Here is a 20756-nt window from a genome sequence, read left to right as displayed (position 1 = left end):
TTGCGTAATCAGAAACGAACCTAAATAAATAACAAGCGAAAATAGAAATCATAAAAAGCAAAAAAGTGATCAATATGTACAATAGAAACTCATGTCTGATCCTGCGTTAGCGAGGTAAACACATCGACTCCAAGAAAATAACTCAAACTCCTGACTCCTAAACACTCGGATGACCCCGATACTGAGATGACTGCGTGGGTTATGTAAGCGACTGGCTTTTAAAGTAAATTGATAGCTAAATCACATGATATAAAACGCTCTGATTAATGATTAAAGGGCACGAACAATGAAACGATAGAAACGATAATAAAACTAAACAGAGCTGCAATGATAGAGTAAACAAAAACAATCTCTTATACTTTGAGCGTTCAGCACATGAGTGTAGTTCTGAAAAGAACTTGTTGGTAACTGATGTTTGGACAACCTGAGCAGAAGTCATCTTCAGAGTCAAGTGAATAGTGTTTGTCAGTCAATGATGTTATAAGTCTGGTCCGTTGAACTTGATTGGTCAGTATAGCCATGATGGTATTAGCTGAAAGACTCGTGTAAAGTTTGTCATAAGTCATTGGTGGGTATTGATCCGTCTATTGTTAGTCAAGTAGGTTGGTTTTTGGTCCGTGTATTGTTAAGTCGGTCTGTTAGAAGTCCGTTTGTTGGTTTCGTTTCCGTCATGGATAACTCGTTTGTGAGGTGCTGGTAGTTGTTGACATCTGTAAAGAGGTATTTGTTCTAGGTTAGTGTACAAGCTTTCCAGAGTCAGTCGTTGAAAATAGTTTGTACTGTAGGTTAAGCAATGAGCAGAGTCCCAGTCAATGTTGTGGTTTGTCAGTTGATGATGTACAGCAATGTGATTGTTTGCATCACCATTTCTCGTGGCTCGTTTGTGTTCAGTCAGTCTCATGTTAAGGTTTCTGCCAGTCTCACCAATGTAGGAAGCCTGGCAGTCGGAGCATTTGATCTTGTAAACTGCTCCCTGTCTGTTGTTAGGTTTGTCTAGACAGTTGATACGTAGGGGACCCACAGGATGACACTATAGGTCGAATGACACTATAGGTCGCATATACCTATGCGACCTATAGTGTCATTCTCCCACAGAATGACAATATAGGTCAAGTGACACTATAGGTTGCATATACCTATGCGACATATAGTGTCATTCTCCCACAGAATGACACTATAGGTCGAGTGACACTATAGGTCGCATATACCTATGCGACCTATAGCGTCATTCTGTGGGTCCCCTATGTATCAACTGTCTAAGTACTTGACGACCATACTGCAACGCCTTACTGACAAATCAAGATGCAAACTACAATCTACGGAGAACTTTATTGACACTATTAAGACAGCACAGATACCTGACGACTACAAGCTTGTGTCTTTTGATGTGAAATCACTGTTCACCAGTATTCCACTTCAATTGGCATTACAGTGTACCGAGACCGCTATACAACAATCTACTGTTAAACTACCGTTACCAACAGAAGACATCATGGACTTACTGAACCTTTGCCGTACATCGACTTACTTTCAATACAATGGTAAACACTATACAAACAGTTGCATGGAACAGCCATGGGGTTGCCTGTTTCTGTTATGGTCGCAGAAATTGTGATGCAACACATGGAGGAACACACCCTTGCAACTTGCCAACAAACGCTACTGCCTTGGTTACGCTACGTTGACGACACCTTTACCGCCGTTTGCAAAGACAAAATTGACGATTTTCACGAGCACCTATACGAACAGAACGCCGATATCCAATTTACTAAAGAGATAGAAGAAAATGGAAAACTTCCTTTTCTAGACTGTTTGGTAAGCCATGACAACAACAAACTACGAACGACAGTGTACAGAAAACCGACGCATACCAACAGATTACTTGACGAATCATCCTACAACCTGACTTCACACAAAGCCACAACAATAAAGACTTTGACGAGACGAGCGCAACTAGTTTGTGACACACCGAACAGCTTATGTGACAAAACCAGATACCTTGAACATGTTTTTCACAAAAACAACTACAACGCTTACTATATTAGACGAAACATTTACCGACCTACTGAAGCTAAAGCTGCGAACAGGAACCCTACACCTGTTACTACAGTGACTATACCTTACATTAAGAGCACTTCTGAGACCATCTCACGGATCCTACAGCCCTACAACATTCCTGTAGCCCACAAACCTACAGTTACGTTACGACACTTACTAACCAATGTGAAAGACAGAGACGAACCTAACAACAGACAGGGAGCAGTTTACAAGATCAAATGCTCCGACTGCCAGGCTTCCTACATTGATGAGACTGGCAGAAACCTTAACACGAGACTGACTGAACACAAACGAGCCACGAGAAATGGTGATGCAAACAATCACATTGCTGCACATCATCAACTGACAAACCACAACATTGACTGGGACTCTGCTCAGTGCTTAACCTATAGTACAAACTATTTTCAACGACTGACTCTGGAAAGCTTGTACACTAACCTAGAACAAATGCCTCTTTACAGACGTCAGCAACTGCTGGCACCTCACAAATGACTTATCAATGACGGAAATGAAACTGACAAACGGAATTATAACAGACTGACTTAACAATACACAGACCAAAAACCAACCTATTTGACTAACAATAGATGGATCAAAACCCACCAATGACTTGTGACAAACTTTACACGAGTCTTTCAGCCAATACCATCATGGCTATACTAACCAATCACATTCAAGGGACCAGAGTTATAACATCACCGACTGACAAACACTATTCAATTGACTCTGAAGATGACTTTCGCTCAGGTTGTCGAAATGTCAGTCACCAACAACAGTTCTTTTGAGAACTACACTCACCCGGATGATCACACTATACAAACTAAGTATATTATTTTATCAGCTACAAGATGTAAACTGATTATAATGTAAAGCTACAAGATTACACAAGATATACAGTTGAAAGATAATAAAGCAGGTCTAAAAAGTAGTAAATAAACTGTTTTTAAATTTTGTAGTTTTCCTTAATCTGCAGTTAAGAGGGTTGATCCAAGTGGAATCGATTAATGTTGGAGTTGTTCATCAGGAGAGGATAACAGGCATTACTGTTGGACTGCTCTGGGATGCTCCTGTGTTCATCACTCATGTATGTATATTGGAGAGGTTAGAATATGTTCATCCCTAGAAGTCCAACCCTTGATGGTGGGTTTTCTTCACTATGGTGTAGAAGATTGAATTTTGTCAGACATCTTTTAGTTTAGGGGCAAGTGTGGAGTTGTTGTGTCTGCATTTGGCAGAACTGAAAAAGGTCATTAGCTTGGTAGCTTTGCTTTCTCATGATGGAAAGAATGAACACTTCCCCCCCCCCCCTTTCAAAGAAAGATCTGACAGCCCCAGTTATGAGTGTTGAGGATGACCTACAGAAGTGTTGGAAACAGAATAGAGCTTTTATTACACAAAGGGCTTAACATCTCCCAGCTCAAATGATGACTGTGGTTGTTAACTTGTTGGAGATTCACTGCCATCATTTTATGTGTTGCCACTTGGTCTGGTTAATGCACCCATTACCTTCCAGAGTACTTATGAGGAAGTTGTCGTGGCAAGCATGTTTTGTGTTCAAATGGCCTGATCACTTAACTGTATGGCAATGACTTCAAGAAGCACATGAAAACAACTATGAGATATCTTCCAATGACTTTGCTAAATACATGTAGGTGTACAATTTTAACTGTCAAACTGTTTCCTATTGTGACCCAAAGCTAATCTCAAACTATATAAAATTTTTAGCGGGAAAAACATTTTTATACGAGATAAATGATGACCTCAGGAAATCTTTAAATCTTGGAAAAGTGTTAACTGGCTTTCTGACATCCTAGCCCTGAATAAAATTATTTCCATTTTTTATCATTGTTTTGATATCACTAATTGTGTGTTTGGATGTTAGAAAATGACTTAGTGAATAGTCATGGTTCTACATGTGATTGTAGGGTGAAGGTGATGCAGCTATTGCTGTGTGGGCCAAGCAAGAGCAGGGGGAAATTACTCTCACCGATGCAATCAGTTCATACATCTCAGGAGGTATGTGATCTGCTGTCTTTGGCTGGAGGTATGGGGGTGTATTTCCTTACAATCTGAAAGCAACCTGTGAACTATAATGCTAGGGCTCCAAACAGCTATATGCAGTTAAATGCAATTTAACAGAGTCAACAACATAGAGCGCTTGCGTTCCCCTGGTAGTCAGTGGGTGTTGACACATATGGGCATGTGTCGGAATTCGATATGCTCATGGATTGTAGCGTGGCGTACGCACAGGAGACATTTTCTGGCAGGTTTTTTTTGTAGTGTGGCAGCTCATCGCCCAGGCAGTTCCCCTCCCAGCCCTTTCTCTCCCTCTTTCCACTGTTTCAACAGTGTGACGGGTGCCTGTTCCTCCTACTGCGTGGGGGCTCATGGCTGGGTTGCCAGGATTTGCTAGCCAAGGGTGCAGTCTTCATCTAGAAGCTGGCTGCCAATAGCTCCTGGATGTCTCAGGCACCCAATCTCCAGTTTAGCGATGCAGTTGTTAAGTTCCCTCAAATTGTAAGAGAAAACTTAACAGTGTTGGCTCAGATGTATTAAAATATATCAGTAAGGTGACCTCTTTGTGTCCAGGGAAAAGGTTGAGCTCTCATTTCATCTCTTGGGCACTTTAAAGTCTTATTTTTGTGCTACATGTAATTAACCAATGCTCAAAACGCCAAAGGAAGACAGCAGAAAGATACTGTTGCCCACCATACAATTATGCAGTTGGCTTTCCTGCCCACGAGTTGCTATCCCTTCATCATGCCCAGCTTGCTAAATGTATAAGAGCCAATATTTTTGGTCCTTACCACAACCCGTCATCTCCTAAGTCTTGCTATGAAAGTACAAAATGTTAACATTCCCATGCAGTAAGGTGAAAGGAATACCCATTTAAGATAGTATGAAGGTGGTTGAGAGTTGAGAAGAATTTCAGATAAACAAGGCTTAGGGGAGAATTTCACGTAACCAACATAATTATGGATAATGCCTATTTGTGTGTGTTTCAGATATTTCCATTTTTCTGATTCATAGGGTCTGGTGTTGTTAAAGTAGAGATGTCAAGTCATGGTCACTTTCTTGTTATTCTGGATGACAAGGTAGGGTGCCTGTTATATCCTGTAATCAGTGTAATGTATGATTTAAGGAAAGCTGTTATGTTAAATGCAAGGGGCATATGGTTTGTATTGTTTCTGACATAGTGTGACAACAACTGAGCAGAGTCTATTACAGGGAACAATCATCTCTGTACAGTATATAAGGTAAAATTACCTCTGTTGTTTGTTTTTTAAGGAAATTTATGGTGTTACTTTTGCTAACAAGCTGCTAGAATTTGTCATGTTTCTGTCAAAACAGCTGAGTTGTGTTTTTTCAAGTCATCAAAAAACTTTGGAAGTGTCTGAAAAAGAACATTTGATTTAGAACACCATGCTGCTTAAAAACTTGCATAATGATAAAAAATTATGTCTCTTGCAGAACATGTTGAGTTTATGGGATGTTACATCTTTGACAATGATTGCATTTTGGTCTCACATTACTGTGGATGACTTTCTGCTGTTGACTTCTAGCAGTATTCAAACTCCTGGAATGTCTAAGTAAGTATGCTATCTAAAAGAGGGTAAAAATCATCACCGGACACATCATAATAACTACCCTGTCCCTGTATTGTTCATATATTGCTTTTACAGATGTATACACTCAAACATGTCATTGTACATGTATCTGCTACCATGTTTCTTAGTTTAGTGGTTTTGATGCCAGGAGTATGGATAGTTTGTATAGTGTGATTTTCCAAATGCAAATGGTGCCAGAAAAGGATGGAGCGTGTAGTTGGCGACTGTTGTAAGTAGCCTTGTACATGTTGTTTTTGGGGAACTGTTGTTGGTCACCAGCTGCTGTCTTTTGCAGGACTACGCTTATCTGGTTATAATTGTCAAAGGTATTTCAATACCTCTTGGATGGATAATTCAAAGATGTTTTCTTGTTTGTAGAACTGATGATGAATACAAGTTAGTTGTTCTCACAACAGCAAACAATCAGGTATAGTTAAGCTATTCTAAGTGCAGAATTAGATGCACTGTAAGTGTTTGCCAATTTTTGAGAAATAGCTCCATCTGACCAAACAATTTTCAGATGCAAATCCTTGAAAACAGTGGCAAAGAGAGTTGAGTACCTTTCTTGAAAAACACATCAAGTGAAATATTATTCAACACTCGGGAGGTTCCGTATCTCTGTGTGGCCATGTAACATCCTCTGTTTAGTCTTGGTATCTGTCTGCTTGATGAGGTGTTGATAATCTAAGGAGATAAAGGTTTTGTTGTAATGGGTGGTTGCTGTTTTATTCATAGGCATCACACATTGATACGGTCTTAACCAAATTATGTTAATCCCCTAAGTTTGTCAATTTGCAGGTGCGGTATCTTCAGGTTTACACATTTCCGACAATGAAGCAGATGTATTCTCTTCAGATTTCTGTTTGCTCCATCTTGGCTGAGTGCCCATCAAATCAGGTTTGTAATAGCTCTTCATTGGGTATTTGAGTACAGGCCCCAGTTGTGTAGGCTATGTTGCATACAAAATTTTCCTGTATTGTAAATAACCAGCTAGAAACAGGCAGTATGTACCATCTGTGATGCAGGCTACAGTTATAATTGTTCAAAGATTAGATAGTGCTTTGCACCAGATAAATTACTAACTAGTGGGTAGTGTCGTTCTTTTTGCCAGCATGTATCAACTGGATAGTGATTTATTCTGTGAATAGTTTTATCTAGTACCCTTTTAACAACTTGCCATTTAGTAGTTGTTCTGGGTGTTGGGTAAGAAGTTCAAGACCACACCTTTGAAGCTATGTGGGTGGTTAGTGCTTTTAGTCAACGTCATCGTTAAAACATATTACACTGGAGCTCCTATATAGTACACTTGATAAAACTGTTCTCTATCTCTAATCATGTGGTGTTTTGAGAATAAATGAACGGCTTCGTGCAAAAAGGGTGTATGTGACATTTTGGGCCAATTTTTGAGTTATTTTTTTGTAAAAAAAAACCTCTTAGTCGGTGTGTCGGGTATGTTATGGACGGGTCAATGGGTGAGTGAGTGAGTGAGTGAGAGATGTATGTATGTCACACCAATCAGATTGGATCTACTATGAACAGCCAATCAAATTTCTTGTTGTAAAGGTAAATGGTACGTGAGAAACACAAGGTATGAATAAACACAAGGGCTTTGGTAATTGAAAAATAAAGAGTGACGTGTATGTTGCCGGTTTGTGATTTTTAGTCTGGTTTGGAGGGGAGTGTGACAGTTACAAATGTACATTGGGTTGTTTTAGAGTGCATAATTTTCAGTGTAATGGTGGCTAGTTATGAACGAGATGAGTCTTGAGTTTTGAAGCAGTTCATGAGTAGTACGCAAATGGCACGAGATATTTTTATTTTTAATTACAAAGGGTAACTTGATACTTTTGTTTTTCACAAGGAGTTAATTCAATTAGAGGTCACGAATAGTCGGTTCTAGTTCTTAGGACATGTTTTAGAGGAGACAAGACTATTTAGATTTGAAGCAGTTCTAACGTTTACAATAGTAAGTGCAGGTAACGATTGTTTTGTTCTTATTGCATGCAAATATAACGAGATATTTTTATTTTTTAGTTACAATGGGTAATTTGACACTCTTGTTTTTCACAAGGTAGTAAATTCAATTAGAGCTGACGAATCGTCGCGACTTGTTCCCACGAGATGTTTGCTATTTTTAGTTACAAATGGTAACTCGACACTTGTTTTTCATATGGGAGTAAATTCAATTAGAGCTTACAAGTTATCGGCTATTGTTCCCAGGATATTAAACAAAAAAGAAGCTTTCCTTTCTAGAGTGTTTTTACGTCTCTGCAGTAGCAGTTTAATATTTTATTTGATGGGCATTTTATGACATTCTTTTCAGTCCGATATTTTTAAAGGTAAAAAGTATGAAAACTGTTCAAATGTTCTTTGAAGACTGTGTGGCACCAAGTTAAAGTGCAATTTAATTAAATCAGACTTTCAACATGTCAGAGAGGTTTTTTTCTATTTCTTTAAATTTTTGGTGAAGTAGTGTTGTTGAGTTGTGTTGTGAAAAAAGAGTAAACTTACTACTCGTATAAAATGCGAAAAGTTCTCTTAACTTGAGTAGTTTTGAGCAAAAATTCCTCTTGGGGGCTGGAAGAGCTCCCGAGGGGGTACTCCCAGAAAAATTGGTTGGGGGTGTGCGGCCCGCTTCCCAAAACCTTTACCCTATTTATGACCAAAATCTGCGATATTCCTTACGCTATTTATGACCTGACCAAAAATTCGAAACTCTATTTACGACCTGACCCTCAAATCAAAACCCTGTTTCAGACCTGCGTTATAATTAGCTCCCTAGTTCAAACCAATGTTAAATTACCGTAAACATATAAATTTGGGAAGGGCTTTTGTTGATTTTCTTTTCGATAATGATGAAAAAGTGGCTTCTTCTTAAAGCATACCCATATCAAGGCTAGAGTGCAAAAACCGTGCCCTATTTATTATCAAAATGGCCAAAATCAGCTAAAATCGATACCCTATTTATGACCAAAACGGTTGAAAAACCATACCCTTTGGGGCCGCACAGACCTATATAGCCCATACAAGGGAGTTCCCCCCCCCCCCCGGGGGAAGGGCTACGTGATCGGTGAGTGAGGGAGTTATGCATGTGTGCGTGTCAGACCAATCACAGTGTGGGTTGTATCAAAGAACGAATAAAATTGCCTGTTAGAAAATAAGATGGTATCTGCATTAATCTGGAGATGTGTCAGATTACTGTAATTTGTTCAGTCAAACATTTTATGGCTTAGGGCCTGTTCGCACTACGCGAAATTTTGTTTGATTTGCCAAAAAATCTGTCAACACGCAGCCATTCTAGTGCAAACGATTTTTTGAACCCACCAAAATTTTTGCAAGCGCAACAAAACTTCAAAGATTCTGTCGACTAGCTTTGCAGGCTGTAAAAATTTTGTCAGGCAAGAAAATCCTTTGTTCCTTGACATCCATCCGTCATTGGGTCATCAAATTTTGCAACATATGGATTACGAAGCGAACGTGACCGTATGACTTCTTGCCATTTTAATTGAGCTAGATACATCCGCACAGAAGCAACATCGATCCATGGTACTTCAATTATTATGGCTCACAATGCTACCAAGATCAAGATCAGGGTAATCAAAGTTATTACAATTCCCAAATCGCTACGCAACAGCAGTACTTCTTACAGTTTCCATCGCAGCCAACTCGAGAGGATTCACAATGCATCCACATCTGCTGAACACAGCATTCACATCCGTAACATCCACTGAAGATCAGACAACTGCTGCAGCTACTGGAAGCACAGAAAACACGAAAAAGGGAACAAAGAGAAAAAACGCCAAGTATGAAACCTTCCCCTTTAAGACATGTCACGACATCTTGATGGTAAATTGATCAAATTACTAACTGACATCCGTCACTTAAAAAAAAATTTCGCATCTTCAAACGAATTGGTCTTCTACGCCATATAAGCTGCTACTTGAAAAAAAAATTTCGCATCTTCAAATGAATTGGTCTTCTACGCCATATAAGCTGCTACTTGAAAAAGAATCAAAAATTGATCTACTATAACGCAGTAATCAAACCACTCTTCATGTATGCAAGCACAGTATGGACATCGTGTAACAAAGAGGCACTCGAGAGAGTTCTCCGTATGCAAAAACGGGCTGCGCATATTCTTGCAGCACAACGTACTAGTCGAACTGTCACTTTATTTAATAAGCTAAACTGGATCCCCTTTTACAAAGAAGCTTATATAAATCGATGTGCACTGGCCTACAAAAGGATAAACAGAACTTTACCTGAATACATGAACACATCTTTAAGGAAAAACTCTGACGTCCATTCGAGAAGTACTAGAAATTGTAATTTAAATTTATTATGCCCTTCTCACAGAAACGCCTCTGAGGGAGGACGCACTTTCGCCGTCAGAACTATTAAAGATTGGAACAGTTTACCCCGGTCTTTAAAAACAGAGAAGTCTGTTAAATCGTTTAAGGCTAAATTATGTAATACCATTCTTAACTCTCAGAAAACTAATGGAATTTTTTAACTCTTATTATTCGTAGTATGTTTGAAATTGTAAGTCCAGTTTATTATTTGTAACCATTTTTAATAGTAACTTAATTAAGTATTTTATTGTAAATAATATCGTATTTTAGCATTTTATTGTAAATAATATATTTTTAGCATTCTAATTATTTTAAGCTGAGGGCCCCAAGTTTATCAGTAACTTAAGTTACTGTCACGGGTCACCCTCATTAAATAAAGTCTTTCACTTCATGTGCGAACAGGATTACGAAAACAAAAAATTGGTGATTACAAAATTTTCAGTTTTTTTGCTAAACTCAAATTTTCGTCTTAGTGCGAACAGGGCCTTACTATTTAGTTATCTTACCATTACTGATGTAACATCGTATGTACATCATAAACTCCCAGTTTCTTTCTTGCTGTGCATCGCAACCAAAAAAACTTGTCAAATCAACCAAATCAGTACTGAAAACAGTTCCATGAATGCTCCTATCTCCGAGACTTATAGTTCACAAAAAAATAACTCTTGCACGCCTTGTGTGCCTATGTTTATTTTTTGCAGGATTGAGCTAATTTTTGGCAGACTGAGTTGTTTTGACATGAAAAGCATTGTTGTGTAAATTGTTGATTTGCGCTTTGTTTTCGAGAAAGAAAGTATGCAAAAAAACTCAGTTTTCTGAGTGGCATCTTTTGGAGTGAATCCTTCCAAGGTGGATTTTGATGCAGCGCAAACTTAAATGGTTACTTTTAGCAGCTTCGACAGCACAGTTTTTTTTAAAATAGATGTTTTGATTTTTGAAAGAAGTAGAGAAATAGACCGGAAAAAAAAATTGACCGACCTCGTATCGAACTGGTGTCACGACAAAACAAACTCGCATCCGGCCAGTTCAGCACCTTATTCACTTGCGCTAACGAAGCAACAGTATGAGAATTGCATAATTATATGAATAATAAAACTAGTGGCAAATACCGCGCTTCGGTGACTTCATCGTTTAGCAAAACAAAGGTTTCTTTTGTTTTGCACTCAACAAAAGATCTCCAAAAGTTACCCTTGGAAAACTGAGTTTTTTTGCATACTTTATTTCTCGAAAACGAAGCGCAAATCAACAAAAACAATTGCGCAACGATGCTTTTCATGTCAAAACAAGTCAGTCTGCCAAAAATGAGCTCAATCCTGCAAAAAATAAAAATCGGCCCAAAATGTCACATACGCCCTTTTTGCACGAAACCCTTCAAATAATGATGAATTTACTGTGGATGATTATTTCAACCTTGGGAATCATAGTGTAGTCCATAACTGTCTCTGTGTTACAGTTATGGCTTCACACTAGGTGCATGTTGACATCCGTTCAATGTTTGATTGCCTGCTTTTGAATGGCTTGTTTATGGCTGACCTTAATAAAGCTGTTTTTGTTTCTTTTTTTTTTACAGGAGTCAATCTACTTCATTGAGGGTGTTGATGGCAACCTAAATGACAGGTAAGCTTTTTTTAAAGCTGCTGTAACATTATTTGTACTGATATTATGCCAAACTGATATTTTGAAGGAATTCTCAAGTGTGGTTTTAAACTTTTGAAGTTTGTAAGTTTGCTCCATTAAGTATACAAGGTGATAAATGAAACAAAGTCAAGAGACTAAGGTTTCCTTGTGACTGCCAAGTGGAAGGGAAAGCATGATGTACAGTTCTGGTGCCACTCTTCACCCCTGTAGCAGTACTCCCAAGTTTCCTCTGCCAACAATTCATTGCTTCACAGTCCTACCTATCACCTGAGTGGAGTGAGACTTTGAGAGTAAAGGGGACACCATGAGGACTTTGGGCAGACTCAGACCTGACCCCTACCCCCTAGATAGGATTGATGGGAGAGATAATAAAGATCCAATAAGCTGTTACACATCCCATTCTCCCCCTTAACAGACAGCTCTCTATAATTAATAACTAAAGAATTTGTCAGCCTTCCTTCAGTCACTGCACTTTAAGCAAACTATATTATCTTTCTTTAAGACAAATGCTCCTCTTATTTGAACAACAGACACTTTGAAACAGCCAAGATAGAATTGCTTGAACTGACTATGTGAGAAAATGCTGCAAAAAGGGAGCAATTTTGTATTATTCTTGGCAAATACTCATGTGCAGTGTATGTTTGTTTTAAACTGTTGCAACATTATTTTGTCATTTGGGTGCAGTGGAACCTAAACACTTTTCCATCTAATGGCTAATGTGGAAATAATGTGAACAAGATAACCAAACACTGGGGATTGGTTGAAAACGATGGCCACCACATGATCAGCCAATGCCTCAAAATTATTAGAGTCAGCTCAAACCACCCTAAGTCAGACAATAGCACCAATTATTGTATGGCTAGCTTCCTGAGCAGGCAAGATGAACCATATCCTGTGCTGTGATTGGCTATCCTAGCAGGCAAGATAGCACTATCTTGCCTGCTCAGGACTACCAGCTGTGTCCTACACAAAAAAATTTTCCCAAAGGCCATGAAATAAATTCTTTATAACACCAGGCTTGTTTGGTCAAGTTGGGTCCAGGGATATTGGCCTTGTTCTTAGCTTTGTGAGTTTATATAAAACATTTAACAGAGTTCCCACCAGTTTTGATATTTAAGGGTCCTTGGGACCCCCAGTTCCAAAGAGGTGGGGCTCTTTTTGCTTTTCAGGGGTCCTTTGCATATTTACAGAAGCATATCACCTAGGTGATGTGCTTCTGCTATTTACTAATTAATTTTTGGAACTTTTTTCCTGCATCCCAAGGATGCACTTTTTGAAAAAACTGTGCCTCCTTTTCATTTTTTGTGTGTTTAAGATGCACACCTGTGCGTTAATGAAAACTCTGTAACATCTTAAGTTAAGCTAAGCTGGCTAAGTTATTCAAGAGTGGTGATAATTGTTTAAAAGTGAGCAGTAATGACATTGTCTTCTTTAGGACAAGTGACGTACGGCAGATCTCTTGTCTAAGAATCAGGTCTTTAACAGAAGCTCTCCCAGAGAACAGGTAACGTTTTGCAATAATTGTTTTGTTTTTTAGAAAGTCAAATAATTTGTCTTTTTGCACTAAAGCCGCTGTTAGCACCACTCATGTATTTACTTGGCAATTGCAGTGAAATATTAACTCTTAACATAGTTTGTTTTCCATGTTAAAGGTTATCCAGGTTGCTTCACAAGCAGAAGTTTGATGAAGCTGAAAGATTTGCAAAGCAGTTTAATTTGGATGTCGAGGTAAAAGGGATTGAGTTGCAGGATATACAGTCAAATCCAACTACTCTGAGTATTAAAAGTTACAACTACTTTTTGCAAGTTAAGGACTATCATAATATGACCATAAAAAGTAAAGGTTTATGTTTTTGATTCAAAATTCAGTTAACATCTGATGTAATGAGACTTTGCTTTCATTAATGGGTAGAAGTTTTTTTTCTTTGTGAAAGTTGCTGTACTTTATTTACAAAAGAAAACGTGTTCCTTGTTTCTTAAACCAATTAGTGCAAGTATTTTCTTTGGGCTGTTTTCTTAATGTCAACAGCATCAAATCTAGCAAGCATCAGCACGCTAGTTTTCACCGTATCTAGATGTTAATGTGTCTTAAAGCTGTCATCATTATTTCTTTAGCTTGTTTACAAAGTCAAGGCTAATTGGCTACTGGATAAAGTGTCACCCTGGAGTTATGAGAACAATTATGGGCAGGAAAATGGTGCCTTGGAAGGATTTTCCCTCAGCAAATTAAAGGATTGCCTTACCCAAATAAAGGTAACAGTGTTTCTGTTTTCCCAGTGAACAAAACAGTCAAGCAACTCTGCTATTAGAAAGAAATATTAGTACTTGACAGAACAATCTTTTGTTTATGACAGAGATGAAGTGTTTATGGTAACTTAATACTATGTCTAATTATATTGTTCGAGGTTGTTTGCAAGCATAATTTTAAACATATTTTTCTTACAATTATATGCCCACATGTGATCCTGGTTGCATGGTGAACAAAACAATAACGATTACCTTGGCCACCAGTTCCCAAATTGCATTCTGTATTGTTAACCAACATTCCATCCCTGGAATATGCTCTGGGATTGGTTGCTAACAGACATGACCCATCAACCTGACAACCACAGCTCATTTAACCACCTTGTGCTTATCTTAGGATGATGAATACGTCTCCAGATGCTGCCTCCAAGCTGCACTCCCTTCTCTGGAAGAAACATTTGATCTTCTAAGCTATGCTAGAAAAAGAGTAAGTCAATTCAAACCACCTGTGAGCACTTCAAAGATAATTAGTTCATTTGTATTATTGTTTGGCGTGAGAAACACCAACTGAAGGTTTCGTGACTGACAAAAATGAGTGTGTAGACAAAATTAAAACCCAACCTTAGGTGGACTAGAACACACTGCCATCAGCTTGGCATCAGCTTTTTTATTGTTAATTTGCAGTTAGAGTTCATTATCACCTGATCAACCTTTTTTTACCCAATACAGAACACTAAGTAGATAATGTACTTTTGAAATCACTGTCAGTTGTATCTGTAAAAGAGGAGTCTTCCTTCTGGAGCGGAGCATGTAGATGCAGTGTTTGACTATTACACAATATCTTAGGGAGATGTTAGTCCATGGCCATTTTTAAATGCAAACCAATGTACCCAATAATATGTGGGTGTTTTTTTTTATGAATTTGGGTTAAGAGAGGCATTCAAAGTTCAAAAGTAACATATCATGCTTACAAAACCAACATTGGAGAAATGATAAGGCTCAACTTTTTACCTCTCAGTCTTAACCTTTATGCACTAGCCATCAGCTACCTGTACATGTAGGCTACAGTACCTTCTACTGACAGTGTTTAGGGCAGAAGTTTTGCTTTTGGTACCTGGAAATGTTTAAAAAGCTCTGTATCACTCCATTACTGGTAACTGTGTATTTTTTTTATTCCTGCTACTGATTCTAAAGATCGTTTCTCCTATTGATTACTCCTCTAACTGCTTTCAAACTCTTGGAAATAGTTCTGTTTGATTGAAACAGAAACTTGTCTGCCTAGATTTGCTACTCAAGTGCCTTGGAGTTTGACATGGCTGTGGTCCTGGCCAAATTATGTGAATTATTATTAAGTATTAAATGTGCAGGGGTTTCATTATAAGCCGGCAACCGGTGAAAATCACCACCTACTTTTTATCAGAATTTACGTCTTACTGCCGCCTACTTTGTCTGTATTTTCACTCAAATTATTAAAAAAATTTATCAGTTTGCCGCCTACTTTAGTTAGCTCAGACAGCTATTTCAAAACTTATTGAAAACCCTGAATGTGTCCAATAGTGATATTAATCAATGCTTTTATGTTGCTTAATATGTTCCTTTCTCAGATCTCCACTAATACTGGTGTACAGATGCAAAAGGAGGGTCCGTGTGGAACACCATCACAATTGTTGACCGAGGTGAAGATCACACTAAAGCCCCAGGCAAAATAATGTCCCCAATATCCAGAGCCAACATTTTTTGGCTTTGTTTTGAAATGCTGTGTTCAAACTAGCTCAACATGCCGCAACATGTCAAGCTTGTCCACACAGATTTTGGATCACAGTTTGATGTGAATTATTCTTCCTTGTATCTCAGCATATTGCATCACAATTTCTCAACAGGGTGGTCTGGTAGTCTACTTTAATGGTTTTGGATGATGTTCGATCAAAATTTTGGGACCATTGCTGGCATTTTACCATTGCTCAATAATATTTTGTTAAAGTGAACTACACTTTTTTTCACTTGTGACAGACAGAATAGGCAGGCAGAAAAACAGGCGGATAGACAAAGAGACAGACTGTCTAATGGGTACTTTTTCTATTACAACTATTCAGTTTTGAGTGATAGACTAATTAGTTATTGGTTTATTTTGAAAGGTGCTGGAAGCACTGGATAGACTAGCAACATTTGAAATGGCATTTGGAATTGAACGATTTAGGTGTGTCTTTTCTTTGTTTGTTTTGTTTTATTTGAAATATCTGAGAGATTGGATGCCCTCTGTACTTTTATTTTTTGAAAGGCATAATTTGCTGCTGCTTTGTTACATGCATTCTGCTCCTGTCCAGACTCGATTATTGTATTGTCCTCATTAACTTGCAGTGGCACTCAGTGGCAGTACTTTGTTTCTGCTGATCTCCTTGTTGAGCTGACAAAATGTCTGCTATCTAGTAAAGTCACAAGTGCTGTGATCATTTGGAGAAGACATCAGGTACAATCTACCCTTACACCAAAATGTCCAGTTGAATCTAAGTCCTGGCAGGAATATGGTATCAATCTTGTAAAGACCTGCCCAACCTATATTCCTGTATGGATTGTCATGCAAAACGGATTTTTACTAGTGAACTGAAACTTGCCGACAGTGAAATGTCATGCACAGGGCTGTAATTAAAGGATATTGTGTTTTTTTTTAAGTGGATCGCTGACCAAGTGCTGGTTTTCGATTGCATTGTGAGCTCATGTTAAGTTAACTTGTTGTAAACAGGGCTGGGTTAACGCTAATGCAAGATTAAAAGTTAACCAAAGTATACATTTTTCTTGTATAATAATGTTTTTCACTGATTTTGTTTTGTGTATTTTGAGATTATTCAAACTCATAACAGAGGTTACCAAAGTTACCAAACTCAAATCAAAATTCTTGCTTATCCTGGGTTAGCCTAATAATATTGGGCTTTGAACAACCTGGCCCAGGAGCCCTGCTATTAGATCTATATATTATTTGTTAAATCGTTTTGGTTTACTTGTGTTCACTAGTCATTCTTCTTTTGGAATCACCTAATTTCTTGAACACACAAGCTTTGATACAATTCAGTCAGTGACACAAGCTTTCAGGGTTTCCCAAAAGCTGCAGAACCCTACAATTAAATATAGTTATTATTCACATGTTTCTAAGTGACTTCCAAAAGTTTGAAATTTATCTCATTGTTTTTGTATATACATTTGTGTTGGCAGAGTCAATTTATAGACCAGTTCAGCATAGAAAAGCTGGAGTCCCTACTTGGCTCAATTTCTCCAGGTTTACCTTCATGCACCATTATTCCTTGGTTACAAGATGACCTTGTGCCATTCGTCAGTAAGGTTCAGCCACAAAGTTTGGTGAGTTAAACTAATGAAATTGATGTCTTAGTGGAGTATGGGTACCTGTACTTATAATAGAGTGCTGTCATTGCATATAATCCTGTGCAGTGAGAAAGATGCTCTTGCTGTGCCTTTCCATAACACACAAACTCTACTCAGACAACAGCTTCTTGTGATGCTGCCATCAATTGTCTTAGCAGACCTCTTGAGAAATCAAAGTACACTTCAATGGGTTGAAAAGGTCACATCTGTGGGTTGGGATTGGCAGATTTTGAGCAATGTTTTTTCAAGGTTCGTTGGTTGGTTTTCCTAAAATAATATGATTGCTAGCAGCCCAAAACGTAACCATTACAGTAGGTAGGTTTTAAATTTCAGAGATTGCGTGGTATTGAAAGGCACAGTAATGTAGATTGCACTTGAAGAAGGGACATTCCAAGGGTCCAAGCCTGGTCTTGTTTTTATCAAAAGTTTAGAATAGGGCATAATGGCCAATTCTGTGAAGCTGGTGAGAATAATGTCTAAACATGTAGTTCTAAGAGCCTCTTTTTTTCCGTGGCATTGACTTTTGAGCCTTTTGGCATACCCATAAACTTTGCCTGAGTTACACATGGTTGTGGTGGTTTCTTGATGGTTCATGGTTTTGATATTATAATAAATGTGTGATCTTTCCCCTGGGTCTTTTGATTTCTTTTAACCCATTGACACCTGTGCCGGCTGTAATCAGCCATGACAAGTATTGGCCTTTGTTCCACTTCTGATGTCATTGCCTTTGAGCTAAAGTTGGCATCAGTTATGCTCAGGTTCTGCAGTGGGAAAGCATCTTGCCAATGATACCTAGATCAGAGTGATTGGGTCAAATGAGCTTGAAATATGCACCAAAATGCTTGGAAATTTGAGTGAAAAACTCGGAGCAAAATTTCCCTCAACTACACTGGGCTACTCCATGGTAAGAAGTGTCCTTCTCGATGATGCTTTCTCGGGAATTATTGGACTGGAAGCAAGCCCAGTAGAAGGTCAATCACTGCAGCAAAAAGATTAGAAAAGGGGAAAAAGGAAAGGTGAAAAAAAAAGGCCTAAAGACCTAGGTCACTTTCTGGTCCATCTCAAAATTTTGATTTCTGTGCATGCCCGAGCAAAAATGCATAAAACGTGATGCTAGTGGAAAGAAAAGCATGCTGTCTTGTTTTATAAGTCCTTTTGAGCAGAATGCTGCAGCCAATTTGGCTTACAACCAGGCTGAAAATCTCCCAAATGTCCAAAAAATGCATTTATGACAAAAAGCCCAGGGTGTCAATGGGTTAGTGCAAGAATTCTTGTAGTGACGTAGGTTTGTACTTACAGTAAAGGTAGAGAGACTTTAAAACTCTGTTAAAGGATGATGGATCATTGAATGTTACAACATGTACACTATTTACGGTATTAATTAATTTCTTGTTTGCTGTGTCACCTATATTGTAAATTGTGTTTTTGTGTAATCAGAGGATGTTGGCCAGTTGGCTTGAACAAAGAGCAAGACATATGGAGCTTTCTGAGAAGGTGAAGAATGACGTGAAGCTATAAGGGCGGGAAAGGATTCAGACACACATAATTTTCCATCAAAGTGAAAAGAAACAAAATCTATGTAAAGAGGGCATAGGTGGATTTCAACCCAGGTCACTTGAGCTGAGAATCGGGTCTTAGGGAATGAAATGTTTGAGAATATATTGTGTTACCTTTGCAATTATTTAGAGACTTTACCAGTAACTCTCTCAAGACAGTGCTATCTAGGCTAACTGGAGCACTATTAATATGCTAACCCCAAGTCATTGTCAGAGCATTTGGAGCCTGGAGCTATTGATTACTGGTCTTAGTCCTGAGAGTCAGCACGACACACCTTTTTAACATTACTAGACTCACTTTTTTGTGTACAACTAGTCATTCTCGCCTTTTTTTGTATCTCGACATTATAAAACCACTTCAACAATTTTGTTTCAGGAGGGCTGGCCACAGAATGCTCTGCATCTTGCCAGTGTCCTACTGTCAGCATCAAAGACCGTGTCAGGAAGTGCTTCTGGAAGAGGGCTTGCAACGCCAGCACAGTTTGCTGACCAGGTACTTAACCTTGCATTTACGATTTTTACATTTGTGATGCTAGGTTTGCCATATTTTTTAACTGTCAGTATTTTGCTGGATGACAGTTCAACAAATTTTAAAAGTTTGTCCATAAAAATTTGCTTGATATTATGACACAATATTTTAAAGGGCTAAAAATGTTTTAAAAATGGTTAAAAAAGTAAAAAAAATCATGACAAATGTTTTTGACAAAATGTCATTCCTGAAGGTGACAGTGTGTTGAAAAGGTTTGGCTTGGTACGTTTTTAGCAATTTTTTAAAAGCATTTAATTGATATACACAATTTCATGGGCACTCAGATGGCTTAGTTAACACCATGGGTACTATAAATCTCGTCAAAATTACAAAATTTTCTTCTCAGTACAAACTGGTTTAACATGTCTAAATACATGTAGCATGTAAGTCATCAATGTTCTTGTCATGGCTGCTTTGTCTTTTAGGCCTGTGGTCTTCCTGCAACAGCCAGAACCCTTTTAAACCATGGCAGAAGCAACTTGGTATGGTTCTTAATCATTTAGTAGCTTGTCCACTTTTGTGTTGGTATCAGTTGGCTTGTAGTAAAAACTGGAATTAAAGTTCTGTGGTTGTGTGGCACTTGGTATGATAAATATTAGTATAAAATTAAGTGATATTTGTTTTTCTAATCTATGAAGCACCACCGCTCAAATCTTAGTTCAAATTCAGTTCTTTCAATTTTCATGGCAATCAAATGTATAAGTGTCATCAAAAAATTAATATGCTGTTATACCTCCCAACTCAAAAATGTTTTCTGATTGGAGGAGAAAGTGTCATGGGTCAAAACTCACCAACTCCCTAAGGAACTTTTGACTCGCATGTGATTAGGTCATGCACCTTAAAGCCAGAGTAAGTTTGTGTGCCAGCTGGGGTCAAGCAAATCATGTTTTTGCATTTTTTTTTTCTATTTTTGAGTTGGGAGGTATAACAAAGCACTTAATGACTGGCTCCACAGGAAACATTGAGTTTTGTTTCCCCTCATCCCTCAATGTTCCCCTTTGCTTTGCGTGGGGAATGTTCAGGGTCTCAGGGAAACAAAAGCCATTGTTTCCCTTGGGGCCAGACATTAAGTGCTCATTCTTCCTTGAAAATACTTCCAGACAAATGGTGACTATCTCGGACAAAACAACCTGTACTTGTATTTGAAATGTAATAACTATCTTGGAGTTATGAATCCATCCCATATTCCATCCCTCCCCTCCTACACTTTTGCTTTCCTTATATGCAGTTAAATGCAATTTAACAGATTTAACAACAAGGAACACATTTCTTGCTTTTGCGGTCAGCGGTGTTTAGAACTGCGCATGCGCCAGGATTCCACGTGTTCTTGGGCCAAAAGGCATTAAAGTAGTTTTACATTGTCAGTGCTTTCCTCAAGCGTCTGAGTCTCAAGTGC

At 38.3% G+C, this 20756-nt stretch overlaps 1 protein-coding gene across 3 annotated transcripts in view; it reads left to right on the top strand.

The window, feature by feature from the left end:
• The window catches only part of LOC145483651 (kinetochore-associated protein 1-like), an 81745-nt gene that overhangs the window by 17648 nt on the left and 43341 nt on the right, over positions 1–20756 (top strand). For all 3 annotated transcript variants that reach the window (XM_081462187.1, XM_081462186.1, XM_081462188.1), the window contains 18 exons: positions 3032–3142; positions 3984–4074; positions 5089–5153; positions 5530–5648; positions 6045–6093; positions 6465–6563; positions 11589–11635; positions 13092–13160; positions 13309–13384; positions 13772–13909; positions 14298–14387; positions 15505–15576; positions 16036–16097; positions 16259–16367; positions 17108–17251; positions 18713–18769; positions 19208–19324; positions 19786–19842. In XM_081462187.1, the coding sequence (XP_081318313.1) occupies positions 3032–3142; positions 3984–4074; positions 5089–5153; positions 5530–5648; positions 6045–6093; positions 6465–6563; positions 11589–11635; positions 13092–13160; positions 13309–13384; positions 13772–13909; positions 14298–14387; positions 15505–15576; positions 16036–16097; positions 16259–16367; positions 17108–17251; positions 18713–18769; positions 19208–19324; positions 19786–19842 (1572 nt within the window). The remainder of the gene's footprint in view (positions 1–3031; positions 3143–3983; positions 4075–5088; positions 5154–5529; positions 5649–6044; positions 6094–6464; positions 6564–11588; positions 11636–13091; positions 13161–13308; positions 13385–13771; positions 13910–14297; positions 14388–15504; positions 15577–16035; positions 16098–16258; positions 16368–17107; positions 17252–18712; positions 18770–19207; positions 19325–19785; positions 19843–20756) is intronic.

The sequence above is a fragment of the Orbicella franksi genome, chromosome 4, assembly GCF_964199315.1.
Source record: "Orbicella franksi chromosome 4, jaOrbFran1.1, whole genome shotgun sequence".
In the NCBI taxonomy this organism is placed as follows: domain Eukaryota; kingdom Metazoa; phylum Cnidaria; class Anthozoa; order Scleractinia; family Merulinidae; genus Orbicella; species Orbicella franksi.
Note: the sequence above shows the minus strand (reverse complement) of the source record. Positions and strands in the feature narration are given on the sequence as shown.